The 13093-nt window shown below is 42.5% G+C and overlaps 1 protein-coding gene across 1 annotated transcript in view; it reads right to left on the reverse strand.

Annotated features, from left to right (window-relative positions):
* Nucleotides 1-1633: 1633 nt before the first annotated feature.
* Nucleotides 1634-13093, reverse strand: part of PDZD8 (PDZ domain containing 8) — a 93955-nt gene continuing 82495 nt past the window's right edge. The window contains exons 4-5 of the mRNA XM_039237345.1: nt 9704-9866; nt 1634-5756 (exon numbers count right to left, since the gene is read on the reverse strand). Of these exons, the coding sequence (XP_039093276.1) occupies nt 3559-5756; nt 9704-9866 (2361 nt within the window). The 3' untranslated portion in view covers nt 1634-3558. The remainder of the gene's footprint in view (nt 5757-9703; nt 9867-13093) is intronic.

The raw sequence follows: 13093 nt of genomic DNA on the forward strand, positions 1-13093 counted from the left end.
GTGTACTTAAAACTAATGGAAAATAAGGAAAACAATCTTGTATATAGGAAACTGATACATAAAAAAGATTTAAGAAGGGGCGCCTGGGTGGCTTAGTCGGTTAAGCGTCCGACTTTCACTTAGGTCATGATCTCGCAGTTCGGGGGTTCGAGCCCCGCATCGGGCTCTGTGCTGACAGCTGGCTCAAAGCCTGGAGCCTGTTTCAGAGTCTGTGACTCCCTCTCTCTCTCTGACCCTCCCCTGCTCATGCGGTCTCTCTCTCCTAGAAATAAATTAAAAAAAAAAAGATATAAGAAATGTAAATACATTTTTATTGAGAGTAAAAGAAAGTAATTTTGTCCTAAAGAAGACTAGTTGTTTAGAGAAAAATGGTTTTGAAACAAAGTTTAAAGACAAAAATATGTAAAAGGTCCATAAAGGAAAATCTTTGAAAAAAAAATCCTACGTGTGCTCAGGATAAACTAAAGTTGAGATAACCAGAATTTAAAAAGTACACTGGTTTATAAAGGTAAAACTCTGCTTTTCTCTCTGGTCAAAACACAAAGTTTTCTTGGACTGTAAATCTATTCTTGATAAGACAATGTAAACAAAGCTTTAGGTTTCATCTTTATCAGGTCTTTGCATAATTAAAACTTCTCAATGTTAAAGGAGCTAGGTTTTTCTACATTCGCCTTTAAGATTTTTGGTAAAAAAAAAAGGGTCTTTTGGCCAATTAAGCCCTTTTATTTGAGATGCTAAGTTACTTAGAAAAACACTATGTACAACAGTAAACCTTAGGATGTATTGCATGGGTAAATGCTATAACTGCCCAAATATATATGCAAATCCTAAAGTTTTAATGTTTTGGTACAAGGTTATCACATAATATTCTGATTACTTAAAATATTATATGTCACAAAAATAACTGAATTTCTTTGTCAATTGCATCATACTGAACTCTCATCAAATCTTTAACAATGTCCATCTGAGATTTTGTCATTTAAATAGATTGCTTGCCTTTATGCAAGAACGTCTGGGGGTAATACAACCCATAATACTTAGGTCACAGTACCACCACCCTAATGACTGGGACCTGACGGAAGACCCATGATTGGGCCTTCAAATACACAAGAGAAGGGGGGAATGAAGAGCCAAAAATTAAGTCTCCATTAAGAGCAACCTCGGGCCGCACGTAGCCCCAGTCCCGGTTCCAGGAAAAGCCTCAGACTGTTCGAGGCTAAAGCCGTCCTCGGACCGCCCTCAGGTCAGCTAATCAAAAACCATTCCTGTGGTCTGACTCAAGGCTGGGAACTGTAGACAGTTACTCTGTACAAACTAGCCAATTTCTCACCACTTGCCTGAAACCCACGTGGGCCCTTTGAACTCACCTCACAATTGGTCATTTTCAAAGGATTCTCAGAAGTCATGATTGGGTCCCACCAAAGGTAATGGACGCCTCACAGATACTGAATGGTCAAAGCTGTTACCATGGGTGCTGCTGTACAATTGTAAGTGGTGCTTATGTGATGATGCTATATGTACAACGTGTGCACTGTAACAGCCCCGTCCCTGACCCCATAAAAACCCTGCTCGCTACTGTCTGGGGCTTCACCTTGCTGCCACGACACCGGTAGGGGGGTGAGCCCCTGCTCGAGCTTGTAATAAAGACCCTTTTGTATTTGCATAGGTGCAGGCTCCTTGGAGGTCTCTGGGACTCGCGATTCAGGCACAAGAGAAGCTGGTGTATGAAGACTTCTACAGCAGGGTTCTTTTAAAATGCAAGCAAGCTTAACCAAACAAAAAATGGGATACACAGATTCTTGTCCTATAAACTTGGCCAATAAAGGGATTTCCTAATATTTTGCTTAATAAAAGACAGCAAGAATGAGAAATGGCCATTGATTTTAAAAATGGAATAACTTTTCTACCCTCAAAAGTGTCTGTCCTCCATGAGAGAGAGTCCTACTTTTTCTTGAATAGCTTTTTACTCTTCAGAGCACTTTTGCACTTCTGTTTTTCCCCCTCACAACGATCCTGCGAGGTAGTTAAAGTGTTGTTTGTTCCTACTTCAGAGCTGGGGAGACTGTGGCCCAGAACCCTCTCGTGCTTACACAGTGCATTAATGGCCGGTGGGGGAGTTTGAACTTAAACTCTCCTCCGGAGTCCCAGGGCTGGAGACCTGGACCCTTCCTATTACACGATGCTGCCAAAAACTGTCCCATCTGGTTTCAAAGATCATGTCAGTTTCTACCATTTATCATTAGCCTAGTATTACTTACAAAAGGAAGACAGACCTCTGAAAGGCCAGAACTTGTGTAGAAACCGACAGAAGTCACGCCCTCCTGTTACAAGATGGACCGAGTATCCGAATGGATCTTTGTCATCAGAGAACTGACCCCAAGTCTCTACTGTACTGTTAATTTTTACTTATCTTCATTTTTTAAATGGATGAAGACAGTCTGTGCTGCAGAAGCACCCAGAAGAATCACTGCTCCTTTAACCTGCAGGTCAGAGGAGCGATAAATCTATTTTGCACGATTCCTCTCCTTCACATCCTCCCGCACGAGAAGGTTTCTAAAACAAAACAACCAAACTCGGTTATCGACATGGTCATTTTAAGGACAGTCCTCTGAAACTTTATCCTGGGCATGCTTTATTTCCCACAGGAGGACGAAAGATGGAAAAAAAAATCATAAATGTTCAGGACTTCCATTTAAAAGGAGAAAGCATCAACCTTTCAAAAGATTAGATTTCAAAATCCTACCAGTTACTGTTTTTTTAGTGACCTTGTCTTCGCTAAAAAATTCTTGCCCAACTGCCTTCTTTATTCCCTATTACATTTTGCTTTTCAATGCAACCTCTTCAAATTAAGAACTATATTCTCACTAAAACTGCACAAAAACTAGAAAAAAATTCACAAGATAGAAAGCAAGCAATATACGGGATTTTTTGTTTGTTTGTTTTTAGTAAATCAGTGTAACTGACTAAAGCCGCGGCATCTGCTTTTATGTTACATTTGGCAGAAACAAAAAAACCACCCCCTAAGCCCCAAAACAACAAAAATCTCAAGCAAGTAGAGATGACAAACTTCCTAACACAAAGATTCAAAACCTGTTCCCTCAGTGATTGCCGTTGTCAATGTGGGCATGCAGCAAACTTGTTATAACCGTGATGGAAATGAAAATGGTTTCGGAATTTGGACAGCATCCTATAGAACGTGAATTCAAAAACTAAGATGAAGGGAAATCACGCAAAGGGGCATCACACATACATAAACATGAAAAGTTAGCTTACATAATTACATAATTAGAAAAAGTTAAAAATAAATTAGTAAAAATAAATTACCAGTATAAACCCAAAAAAGCATAGCTATAAACGCAATCCAAAACAACCATTTTTGTGAGCTGGTCATGTTTCTGCTGGAAAACCACCACCTTTTTCACCTTTGTTCCTACACAAGCAAATGACTGTGGAGAAGCGGGCCGAAGTGCATTATCAGAGAGTTCAGAACGTGGTTTATCTGTGGTACTTTAGATGCAACTTTCCCCCAATCACTCGAGAGTTTCCGAAGGCCGGCTGTTAAACAGACTCAGACGGGCCGAACAAGTCCTCGGATATGCTGCTGAATGGCTGGGAGTCGATCAGCTGGGTGATTTCATTATCAAGATCTTCTTCTGTATCATCTGCGTACTTGCTTATTTTTTTGGAGGGCTGGTCTAAAGACAGACTTTCTAAAGATTCCAGGTCTTCAATGCCTGCTCGGTAGTGGATCATGAGAAGCGTCAGAGCCTGTAGTCTTTCACCTGACTTAGCCAGAGCAGCAGAAAGAAGTGATTTTTTCCTTGTGTCGGTGATTTCCTTCTCTTCCCTAACAAGGGAATTGTTGTGTTCCAGCTCCTGGTCAATTTCATTCTGCAGTTTATCCAGCATGAACTCCAGCTTCTGGATCCTCTCCTCCGTCGGCAAACCCCTGTACAGGTCGCGGCCGATTTCTTTGACTGCAATGAAAACGCTGTCGTCCAGACCACCCTCCTTTCGCACCAGCTTTATTCCTGTGCTGCTGCCCCGCTTCGAAGGACTGTTTGGACCACACACCTCTGTGTCACTGCCTTCGTTGTCTGATGTGTTGGGTGTTTGTTTTGGTGAAGGCTCCACCAGATCAGTTCCTGGTTCAGAAAGGCGAGCTTTAGACACCTGGCGCAGGTTCAACAAACGAGAGCTCGTATTGATGATGTGTCTTGTCAAACCCGTGGTTTTATTGACGGACTTGCCAGCTTCCGCATCGACACGAGGAGGCAGGCCTAAGAAGGTATCCTGTCCCTCCAGCCTGAGGTTTTTCAGGGTCCGGTCTATCCGCCTGTCGGCTGTCCCGCAGAGAGGGGTCTCAGCCAGACACTTTTCCTGGCATTTTTTATGGCAGACGTAAGCACAGAACATACACTGGGAAGCAGCTTTAGTCCACACTTTTTTCTTACAGTAATCACACCAGGTTGGGTTCTGGAACTGAGTATCCTGGAAACTATGTTTGTTTTCTGTTGGACCCACCTGCCCAACGAAATGCTCCTCCTTAGGTAGAGGAGGCACCTCTTCGACCAGATGGAGCTCTTTCTCTTTCTCTAAGGTGGTGACTGTAGGGTGGTCTGGTTCGCCTTCTTTCAAGTATTTGAAGTGAATCGTAATGTCACCAAAGCAAAATTTGTCGTTGAATCCCTTCTGCACGCTCAGATTGCGCAGTGCAGTTCTTGACACCATCGCCCTCGGCGAGGGGGCCTCCAGTCGGAACTTGGACAAATATTCCATGTTGGACGTCGCCAGGCATCCTAGGGCCACCTCTTCAAGTTTTAGGCTAACATGCCCCAGACAGATAAGACCCCCTAACTTGAAGGGATCTCTGCACCACAGGGCCACGTTTAGGTACCTGTGGCAGGCCTCAATGTCAAAGACACAGGTAGCTCTGCTTCTTGTCCACTTTCCTAGCTTATTACGGTAAGGAATTTCTGACGACTCCCACGTCTGAGGGTCATCTGAGCTGTCCTTAGGAGGGCAGGAACTCTCTGAAGGAAACTCTCTCACCACTTCCTGCTTGGCTAAGAGCTGCTTTGATGCGGCCACGTCTTCTGTGTGTTCCGTACTCTTTGCTTGCTTTTCAGCAGGTTTCTCTGCAGGAGGGGGAGGCAGCACCTTTTCTGGCTTCTCGGCAGGAACATCTGGTTCTGTCTGGTTTGGGGTGTCGGCGGAAGGCAAAGGGACTTTCGTTTGTGGTCGTGGTGGCACGGGCGGTTTGAAAGTGGATCCTTGGGTGGGTTTTGACACTTGCGTCTGGTCTGCTATCTCAGAGGCTTTCGGGGCCAAGGGTTTATTTCCTTCTTTGCATGGAGGGGGTTTTGGTGGGGGCGGATGACTTCCTACAGCTAGTTTACGGTTCAAAACTGGTGATATTGTTCCAAGGGGTTTAACAGAAAGTGTTGTTGGGGTACGTTTGGGACTGTGACTTGATGGCGGCACCTCATCTTTGAGCTCAGTCTGTGCTCGGACATCACCTGCCAGGTCTTCAAATTCAGAGTCCAAATCTCTGTTGTCAGCGTCCACTGCCAGCGCGGGTGCCTCCTCCTCGTAGCTGGGGTGGCACGGGGCCGACAGGAAGGGCTCTTCCAGCTGTCCGAGGTGGTCCTGCAGCGCGGCGCCCTGGCCGACGGGCCTCTCGTAGTAGACCAGGACTCGGTCGCCGGCCTGCTTGATCAGCTTCAACACTTGCAGGGTAGACGTGATCTTCACACCTGTTGTAGGATTTTTAAAGGGAAAATATGTAAATCGCTGCAGTGAAAATCCTCTAACTCTGCTGAACAGAACTGCTGTGAGTTCACGATTATGGAAAAGCAACATGCAGCTGTGGCGCATGATCAACTTCAGAGACCAGTGCTTGAGGTGAACTTAGCAAAAGTACTTTATCATGAATAGCGGACCCTTTCACCTCTTCTTTTCATCAACCCTACGCCAGAAAGCACATGAGGACACAAATTGCTTTAAAGTTGAACAAGCTGGTTACTATCTGCTTCAATAGTATCAGCTTAAGTTTTCATTTTATTATATTCTAACACGTGCCACATTAGCAGTTTCAAATTCAAAAGGTAGAGAAAGACGTAGAGTAAAAAAACCTCCCTTTCACCTCTATCTTGCGACCATACTGTCCCGTCCCTGAGGCCATCAAAGCTGGTGGCTTCTGCTGTAGTCTCCTAACCCAGGGTATCTTTAAGGCTCTGTTTCCTGCCCTCCTCCCGCCCTCCGCCAAACAGTACTTACTCACGCCGTCCCTGTCTGCAGGACTTAGAAAAGGTGTGAGAAGGGGTCGGTCTTTGCTTTCCAAAGGTCTTAGGGCCACCCTACATCAGAGTAACCTCACCCCATCTAACAGCCTGACCTCAGAGTTCCTCCACCTGGATGCTCTCCTACATCCGCTGCCCAGGCAAGACCTGGTTATCACCTGGAATTTTCCACATCAAAGATCTTTCACTTGCAGTTAACCTCTGCTCACAATCTCCTATTTCCCACTTTGTACAGTCCTGTCTAAATGAATGTTCTGAGGCAATTTCCAGGCCCAATCACCCCTTCTCTGCTCTCCTAAGTTGGCTGCTCTCCCGATACCACTTGTTCTCTCTGCAGGACTAGTCTCAAGATTTCACTCGTGTCCACATCAAGATTTCTGATTCTTCTGCCCCGGCCCTTCCCTTTTCTGTGACCCAGCTTTCTGACTGCAGCTTGCTAGCCCCATCTCCCTAGTGCCACCCAGGCACACCCCTCCCGTATGGTCTTTTATTCAGGAGGTGACCTCTCCTTATTTACTGAAGAGACCAACAAGCAGCCAGGTTTTCTTGCTGCCAGTCACTTCTACTATGGCCCCAGCTGTGAGGACGGAGTAGCCTTGCACGCCGGGCCCTCCTCCCCATCTTCTTCGGAACCGTGCTCCAGCAGCTATCCTGGCTCTCCTTTCTCTTCTCTTCCTTCTCCTTTAGAACTTTTTTCAGGGCGCCTGGGTGATCCAGCTGGTTGAGCATCTGACTTCGGCTCAGGTAATGACCTCTCGGCTCATGAGTTTCAGCCCCGCATCGGGCTCTGTGCTGACAGCGCAGAGCCTGATTCCAATTCTGTGTCCCCTTCTCTCTCTGCCCCTCCCCCTACCTGTGCTCTGTCTCTCCCTCAAAAATAAACATTAAAAAAATAAAACCTTTTTCTTGGTTTTTGCAACACTGTACTAATTTGGTTCTGACCATGTCTACTTTTTTTTTTCTCCACCTGTATCTGACCCTTGTATGCAAGCATCCTCATGGTTCTGTCTGATGGTTCTCTTCCTTTTCATGGTCTTCGCAGATCAGTCACCTCAGTGGTTGCTCTACCCCCTTCTTCACTCTAGTCCTACATCCCTCACTGCATCCGGAGATCGGCACCGGATGTTTCTCCAACATGACAAGTGCAGCACAGTTTAACCCCCTCTCTGACCTTCTCTTTCCACTGTCCTAAGTGTAAACCAACCTGCCACCCTCACCAGGAACCCAGTTTGCACCCCCCAGACCGCTGGTCCCTTAGATCCAAGCAGCTCTCAGTTCTGAGGGAGCTCCCCGCCTGCCCCGCACCGTCCAGACCCACCCGATCACAGGCTTCAATGACAAGAATTCACAGCTCCTTGTTGTGACTCACTCCTCTGACCCTCCCTGTCTTAGTACTGAACATACTGCTCCCCCATTTTCCTAAAGCTGTGGCTCAAGAATCTTCAGCATAGAAACTCATCACACTGAACCCGAAGCTTTCTAATAATGTGGCTCTTTGGGATTCACCGGGCTGCCCCTTCCCTCTAACCACAGTAAGTCCCAGCAAAACTGGTCCACCTGGTGAGCAGCAGTAGGGAAAACTCCGACCTGAGCTTGTTCTCTGTGACTTAACACCTGCCCTGGTCTCTTCCCCAACCGCCGGGACCTTGGTGGAGACAACCAATGGCCCCCGTGTAATGGTTAGCCAAGTCCGGATTCCTTTCCTTTTGCTATGTTTCAAATATACACAAAAGCAGAGAAAAAGGAAAAGTAAACTCCATCATTGAGCTTCAAATATAGTAAGCATCTGCTGATCTTATTTCAACTACCACCAATCCCATTACTAAATATTTAAAAAATTATATACCCATAGAAGCAAAGAGTATAATTATAAAAAATAAGTATGTATTATACCTGCCCCTTACCTCAGTAAATATTTTGTTTTTACAAATGTTAGCTATAAATGGGTGACCTTTACATTTTCAGTCTGTATACATTTATATTACTTGGATTTATTTATTTTTGATAATAGATATTTACTATCTATGTAACTGAAAAAATTCTTTCCCATAAAAGGACATAGAGGAAAAAAAAATATATCTTATGGGTGAAACCAGAACAAGGGTATGTGTGTATAGAAACAAATTATACCAAATTATAGTTTTTAGCTGAGGGAGAACAAAGTGCTATGTCTCTGGGAAACAACTATGTCACAGAGGAGGTCTGTGCTACGGCTTTGCTATCCTGAGTGCCGATGACCCAGCAGTGGCATCTGGGGACTTGTTAGAATGTGGAATCCTGGGTTCCCTCCAGGCCCACTGGAGCGGAATCCATACTTCACACCACATGTGGGAGGCTGGAATACCCAAGAAGGTTGAGACATGCTGTTTGTGGTGGGGCCCGAGGGGTCTCCATGTGAAAACACCGACTTGCTTGGCCTTCCAGGTGTGCAACTGAATGATGGTCATTATTTTACTGTCATGATGGATTTGAATCAAAGGGAGAGTTTCTTTGACGTGTAACTAAGAAACACTTGCTTTAGGAACTAATCTACCTTGTTGTTTATGATCTTAGTTGTAAGAGAATGATATATGTTTTTCAGAAGCTAAGCTGTGACCAACCATGTGTTCAAGAGATGTCCTGAGAAACCAAGAATGAGGGGGTGGGGAGGCGGGGGCGGGAAGGGAGAGGTTTACAAAGGTCTGAAGAGGTTTGGACATTTTCCCCATTGGTCTGCACAGTGAGTTCTACTACTTACTAATAAATGTGTACTATATACATGTATTATATATGTATTATAAAATACCCCAATAAATAATCTGCCTATCAACAGAGTTTATGTAGTGATCAATCCAACTGCTAGGAAAGCATGCAGGTGGCACATTCTTCCACCAGCAAGAGTGATTCGGGCTGTTGTCTAAGGACAGCATACTAACGAAAGGATGGTAATGGATGGCCCATCAGGAATAATATAGAGCCATCAAAATGGGGCCACAGGATAGTTCAAGTGTGCCGTCTTGGACAAGGAATAGTAGTGTCTCTCCTGTTATATCTAGTCGTAAGTGGTGAGGGTCATAGTGCTAATACTATCAATTTTAGGCCCATAGTAGTTAAGGTGGAGGTTATACAGAAGTTAATTGTTGACCTGACCTTTCTTTCATATTCATTAAACACTAGAGGAGTAGAAGGTGGGAAAGAATGGAAAATTAGAGAAGTTTACAGATGAGTGGTCTAAAGATGAAGTATTTTGAAGATTTATACATTAGGACTAAAATGCCATATGTGCTTCCTTCAGATTAAGCTATTCTCCTTCCATTATAAAAGTAACATACTCATAGAATGAATATAGGGAAAACTCCCACATTTGCTCTCTGATTTACCTGTAAATGTAAAGTGTGTTGCATATTAATTAGCACAATTACCTCCAATAGCAATCAGTCGGTCTCCCCGCTGAAGATCTGCAAGCGCAGCAGGTGAGTTTGGGGCCACCGTCTCAATTATGACATGCCCAGCATACCCGTCAGATGACTGGACAAGACGCAGCGTAAGTCCGACGCTCTGTAAATTCCCCTTTATTAATTCAACCTTTGATAAAGAGAAAAAAATGAAAAGAGTCAGTGGGCTCATGGTAGGGGAGTGAGAAAACATTAACCCACTGTGAGCAGTGTAGCAGCTGCTGACCGTTGTACTGTGGGGACTATTTTTACAAAGAGAAGAGAGGGTTACCATTATTGTGACAATATAAATTAGCACACGCGCAGACTGCACATTTGAGGTTCAAAACAATTTAACATCCTTTTATCTTCAGTGTGTCTTATGTAAGATCCATGCTCACTGTAGAAAATACGGAAATAGGCAGAAATGAAAGGGAAACCACTCCTCACGATACTATCCAGAACTGTTAGGTATGATGTACTTTCTAATGTATATATATGTTAACACAAGATTGAGATCCCATTGTGAATATAATTCTAAATCTTGTGCTTTTGTTTTAAATTTTTTGAGAGTAGGCTCCACACTCAATGTGGGACTCAAACTCATGACCCTGAGATCAAGAGTCATATGCTCTACCACCTGAGCCAGCCAGGCACCTCTAAATCTTGCTTTTTTGAAATATTAATGGGAAATACCTTCTATGTCATCAGATGTTATGATGTATTGTTAAATTATCTTCTGGGGGGGCAAAAGAGTTTACATTTGTTTTATTAAGAAGTGTCTTATTAATGAGATATCCTTTTCTAACTCATCAAGATCATTTTGTTTTCTAAGCAAATGTTACCCAATTTATCAATGTGTCCCAGATTCACATTATCTGTGAACTAAAAAGACAACACCACATGTTATCTATCCTGATTCCAATTACTGATTAAAAAAATAAAGATTGAATGCTACATCCGTCTAGATGACAAGAATTCAATCTGTGTTTATTAAATTAAATAAATTACAAATCAGTCTAATTGTATTGTCATTCAGCCTGTGTTTCTTAGTTCTGGTCTTTATGATACCTGCTGACATCCAAATACAATACTGTCTATATTGCTTCCATAAATAAACACTACTTAAAAGCTAGAAATTTAATTCTCCTACCTAATGGTGTTGGGTAATAAAAGAAACCTTGCTGGAAACTTTTTTAATGTTTATTTTTGAGAGAGTGAGTGTAAGCAGGGGAGGAGCAGAGAGGGGGGGATAGAAGATCCGAGATGGGCTCCATGCTGACAGGACAGCCCTCTGTACGGCTTGAACTCATGAACAGCGAGATCCTGACATGAATCAAAGTTGGACGCTTAACCAATTGAGCCACCTAGGTGTCCCTGGAAATTGTTTTTTAATATGGATGTTACCAGTTTTTATAGAGTTGCTTTTAGATTAAGGAGAACCTTAATCACATAATCCTCAAGAACCGGGAAATGCAGTCAGTCAAGTTTTTGATTATCTAAAGGTTTACAAACAAAAAACACTTCCAACAATCACCTTATAATGTTAATAGTGTTTTTCACTTAAAGCCCTTACGAATACATTCTCTCAGATCCACAAACATAAATATATTCTTAATATACAGAGTGCCAAAGCTAAAACGTACAAGGTAAATTTTTTTCTAATATCAGAAAGTCAACAGTACCAAATGGGCAAAGAACTAAATTGTAGGAGTCTGAGAACTGTAAATTAAAAAAAACTAACACTTGGGGGCTGCCTGGGTGGCTCAGTCGGTTAAGCGTCCGACTTGGGCTCAGGTCATGATCTCACCGTTCATGGATTCGAGACCCGTGTCGGGCTCTGTGCTGACAGCTAGCTCAGAGCCTGTTTCAGATTCTGTATCTCCCTCTCTCTCTGACCTTCCCCTGTTCATGCTCTCTCTCTCAGAAATAAATAAAACATAAAAAAAAAATTTAAAAACACTTGGAATGTGTTTTTTGTGATTTATTCTTTGTTCTTAACATGGAACAGAGGTTGGGTGGATGGGGTTGAGAAGGAAAATGAGGCTAGTATAGGTTTCTGTGTCATTCAATTTATTTTCTACAAACCTTTGCTTTTATTATTTCAAATGATCCTCGATGTAAACATCCCAGATGGAAAGTAGTAAGATTTTCAGGAGGAATAACAATAGCGGATACTACATTACTGCCTGACCCCCTTTTTACTACTGATTAGTAGTAAATACTACCGATTTCATATTTACACAGGGAACCAAACTTAAGTCACTATTTCTTTTGCCTCTTTTCTTGATAAAATTGTTTTGTTTTCTTCTAAGCTCACTACTGCTGACCTATCTAGTTCAGGGATTATAGCTATAGCCTTCTCTGAAGCAGAAACCTGAAAATTTAATTATGTTCTGACAGAAGTTTTACAAAGGATAAAAACACCTATTAAAAACCTGACAAAACATTTAAAAATGAATATTATGAAAACATTTTTCATATAAAATTCATGATAAAGGTTTACAAGACTACCCAAATGATACCATGACTTCTGGAACAAAACTGACCTGTCCATTGGGATGAAATTACATTTAAACAAGAACAGCCAGAAATCTAGAATTTCCCCCGTACATATGTATATATATTTTAAGATTACATACATCACTACTGGATATACCATGTCCTAGAAAACATATGCCAAATACAATTCTTTATGTGATGAGGTGAAAATAAGCAGAAATCCTAAATACTGGTTCTGTATCTGGTGGGGCATGTGGCATGCACTCCCTGAAATATGTTACCTCATTACCTGAGAGGCTCTGGTTTTTATCACGGAAAACTTAAAATACAAAAACACAGAATAGGTACAATGAACCCCATGGCAGGTTATAAAACATGGTCACCTATTACTACTATGCTCGTATGTACGTCCCTCTGCAATTATTCCCTTAGCAAACCTGCCATTAGAGGTGTAACTTATTTTTCCACCCTTCTTTCAGCAACCACTATAACCAGAAAAAATAAGCAAAGATGATCTGAACATGCTCATCCCAGAAATGAACATTATACCTAGTAATGACAAATACACACTCAAGTGGACACAGTAAATTCACCAGGACGTGCAAGGTAGTAAAACAAGTGTCAATAAGTTTTAAAGACTGAAATTCAAGGTATGTTCAATCAACTAACAATAAGGTCATCAGAAAAACCCCAAATATTTGGAAAGTAAAACAACATGTTTCTAAATAATTCATGGTCAAAAAAGAAATGAGAAGAAAAATGTAAAAACACTCAATGAATGATGAAAACACAACCTATCAAAGTCTGTAGGATGCAACTAAAGCTGTGTTTACCAGGAACTGACAGCTTTCACTACTTACATTAGGGAGAAAAATT

This window comes from Hyaena hyaena, unplaced genomic scaffold, assembly GCF_003009895.1.
Source record: "Hyaena hyaena isolate Hyena2069 unplaced genomic scaffold, ASM300989v1 scaffold_124, whole genome shotgun sequence".
Classification (NCBI taxonomy): domain Eukaryota; kingdom Metazoa; phylum Chordata; class Mammalia; order Carnivora; family Hyaenidae; genus Hyaena; species Hyaena hyaena.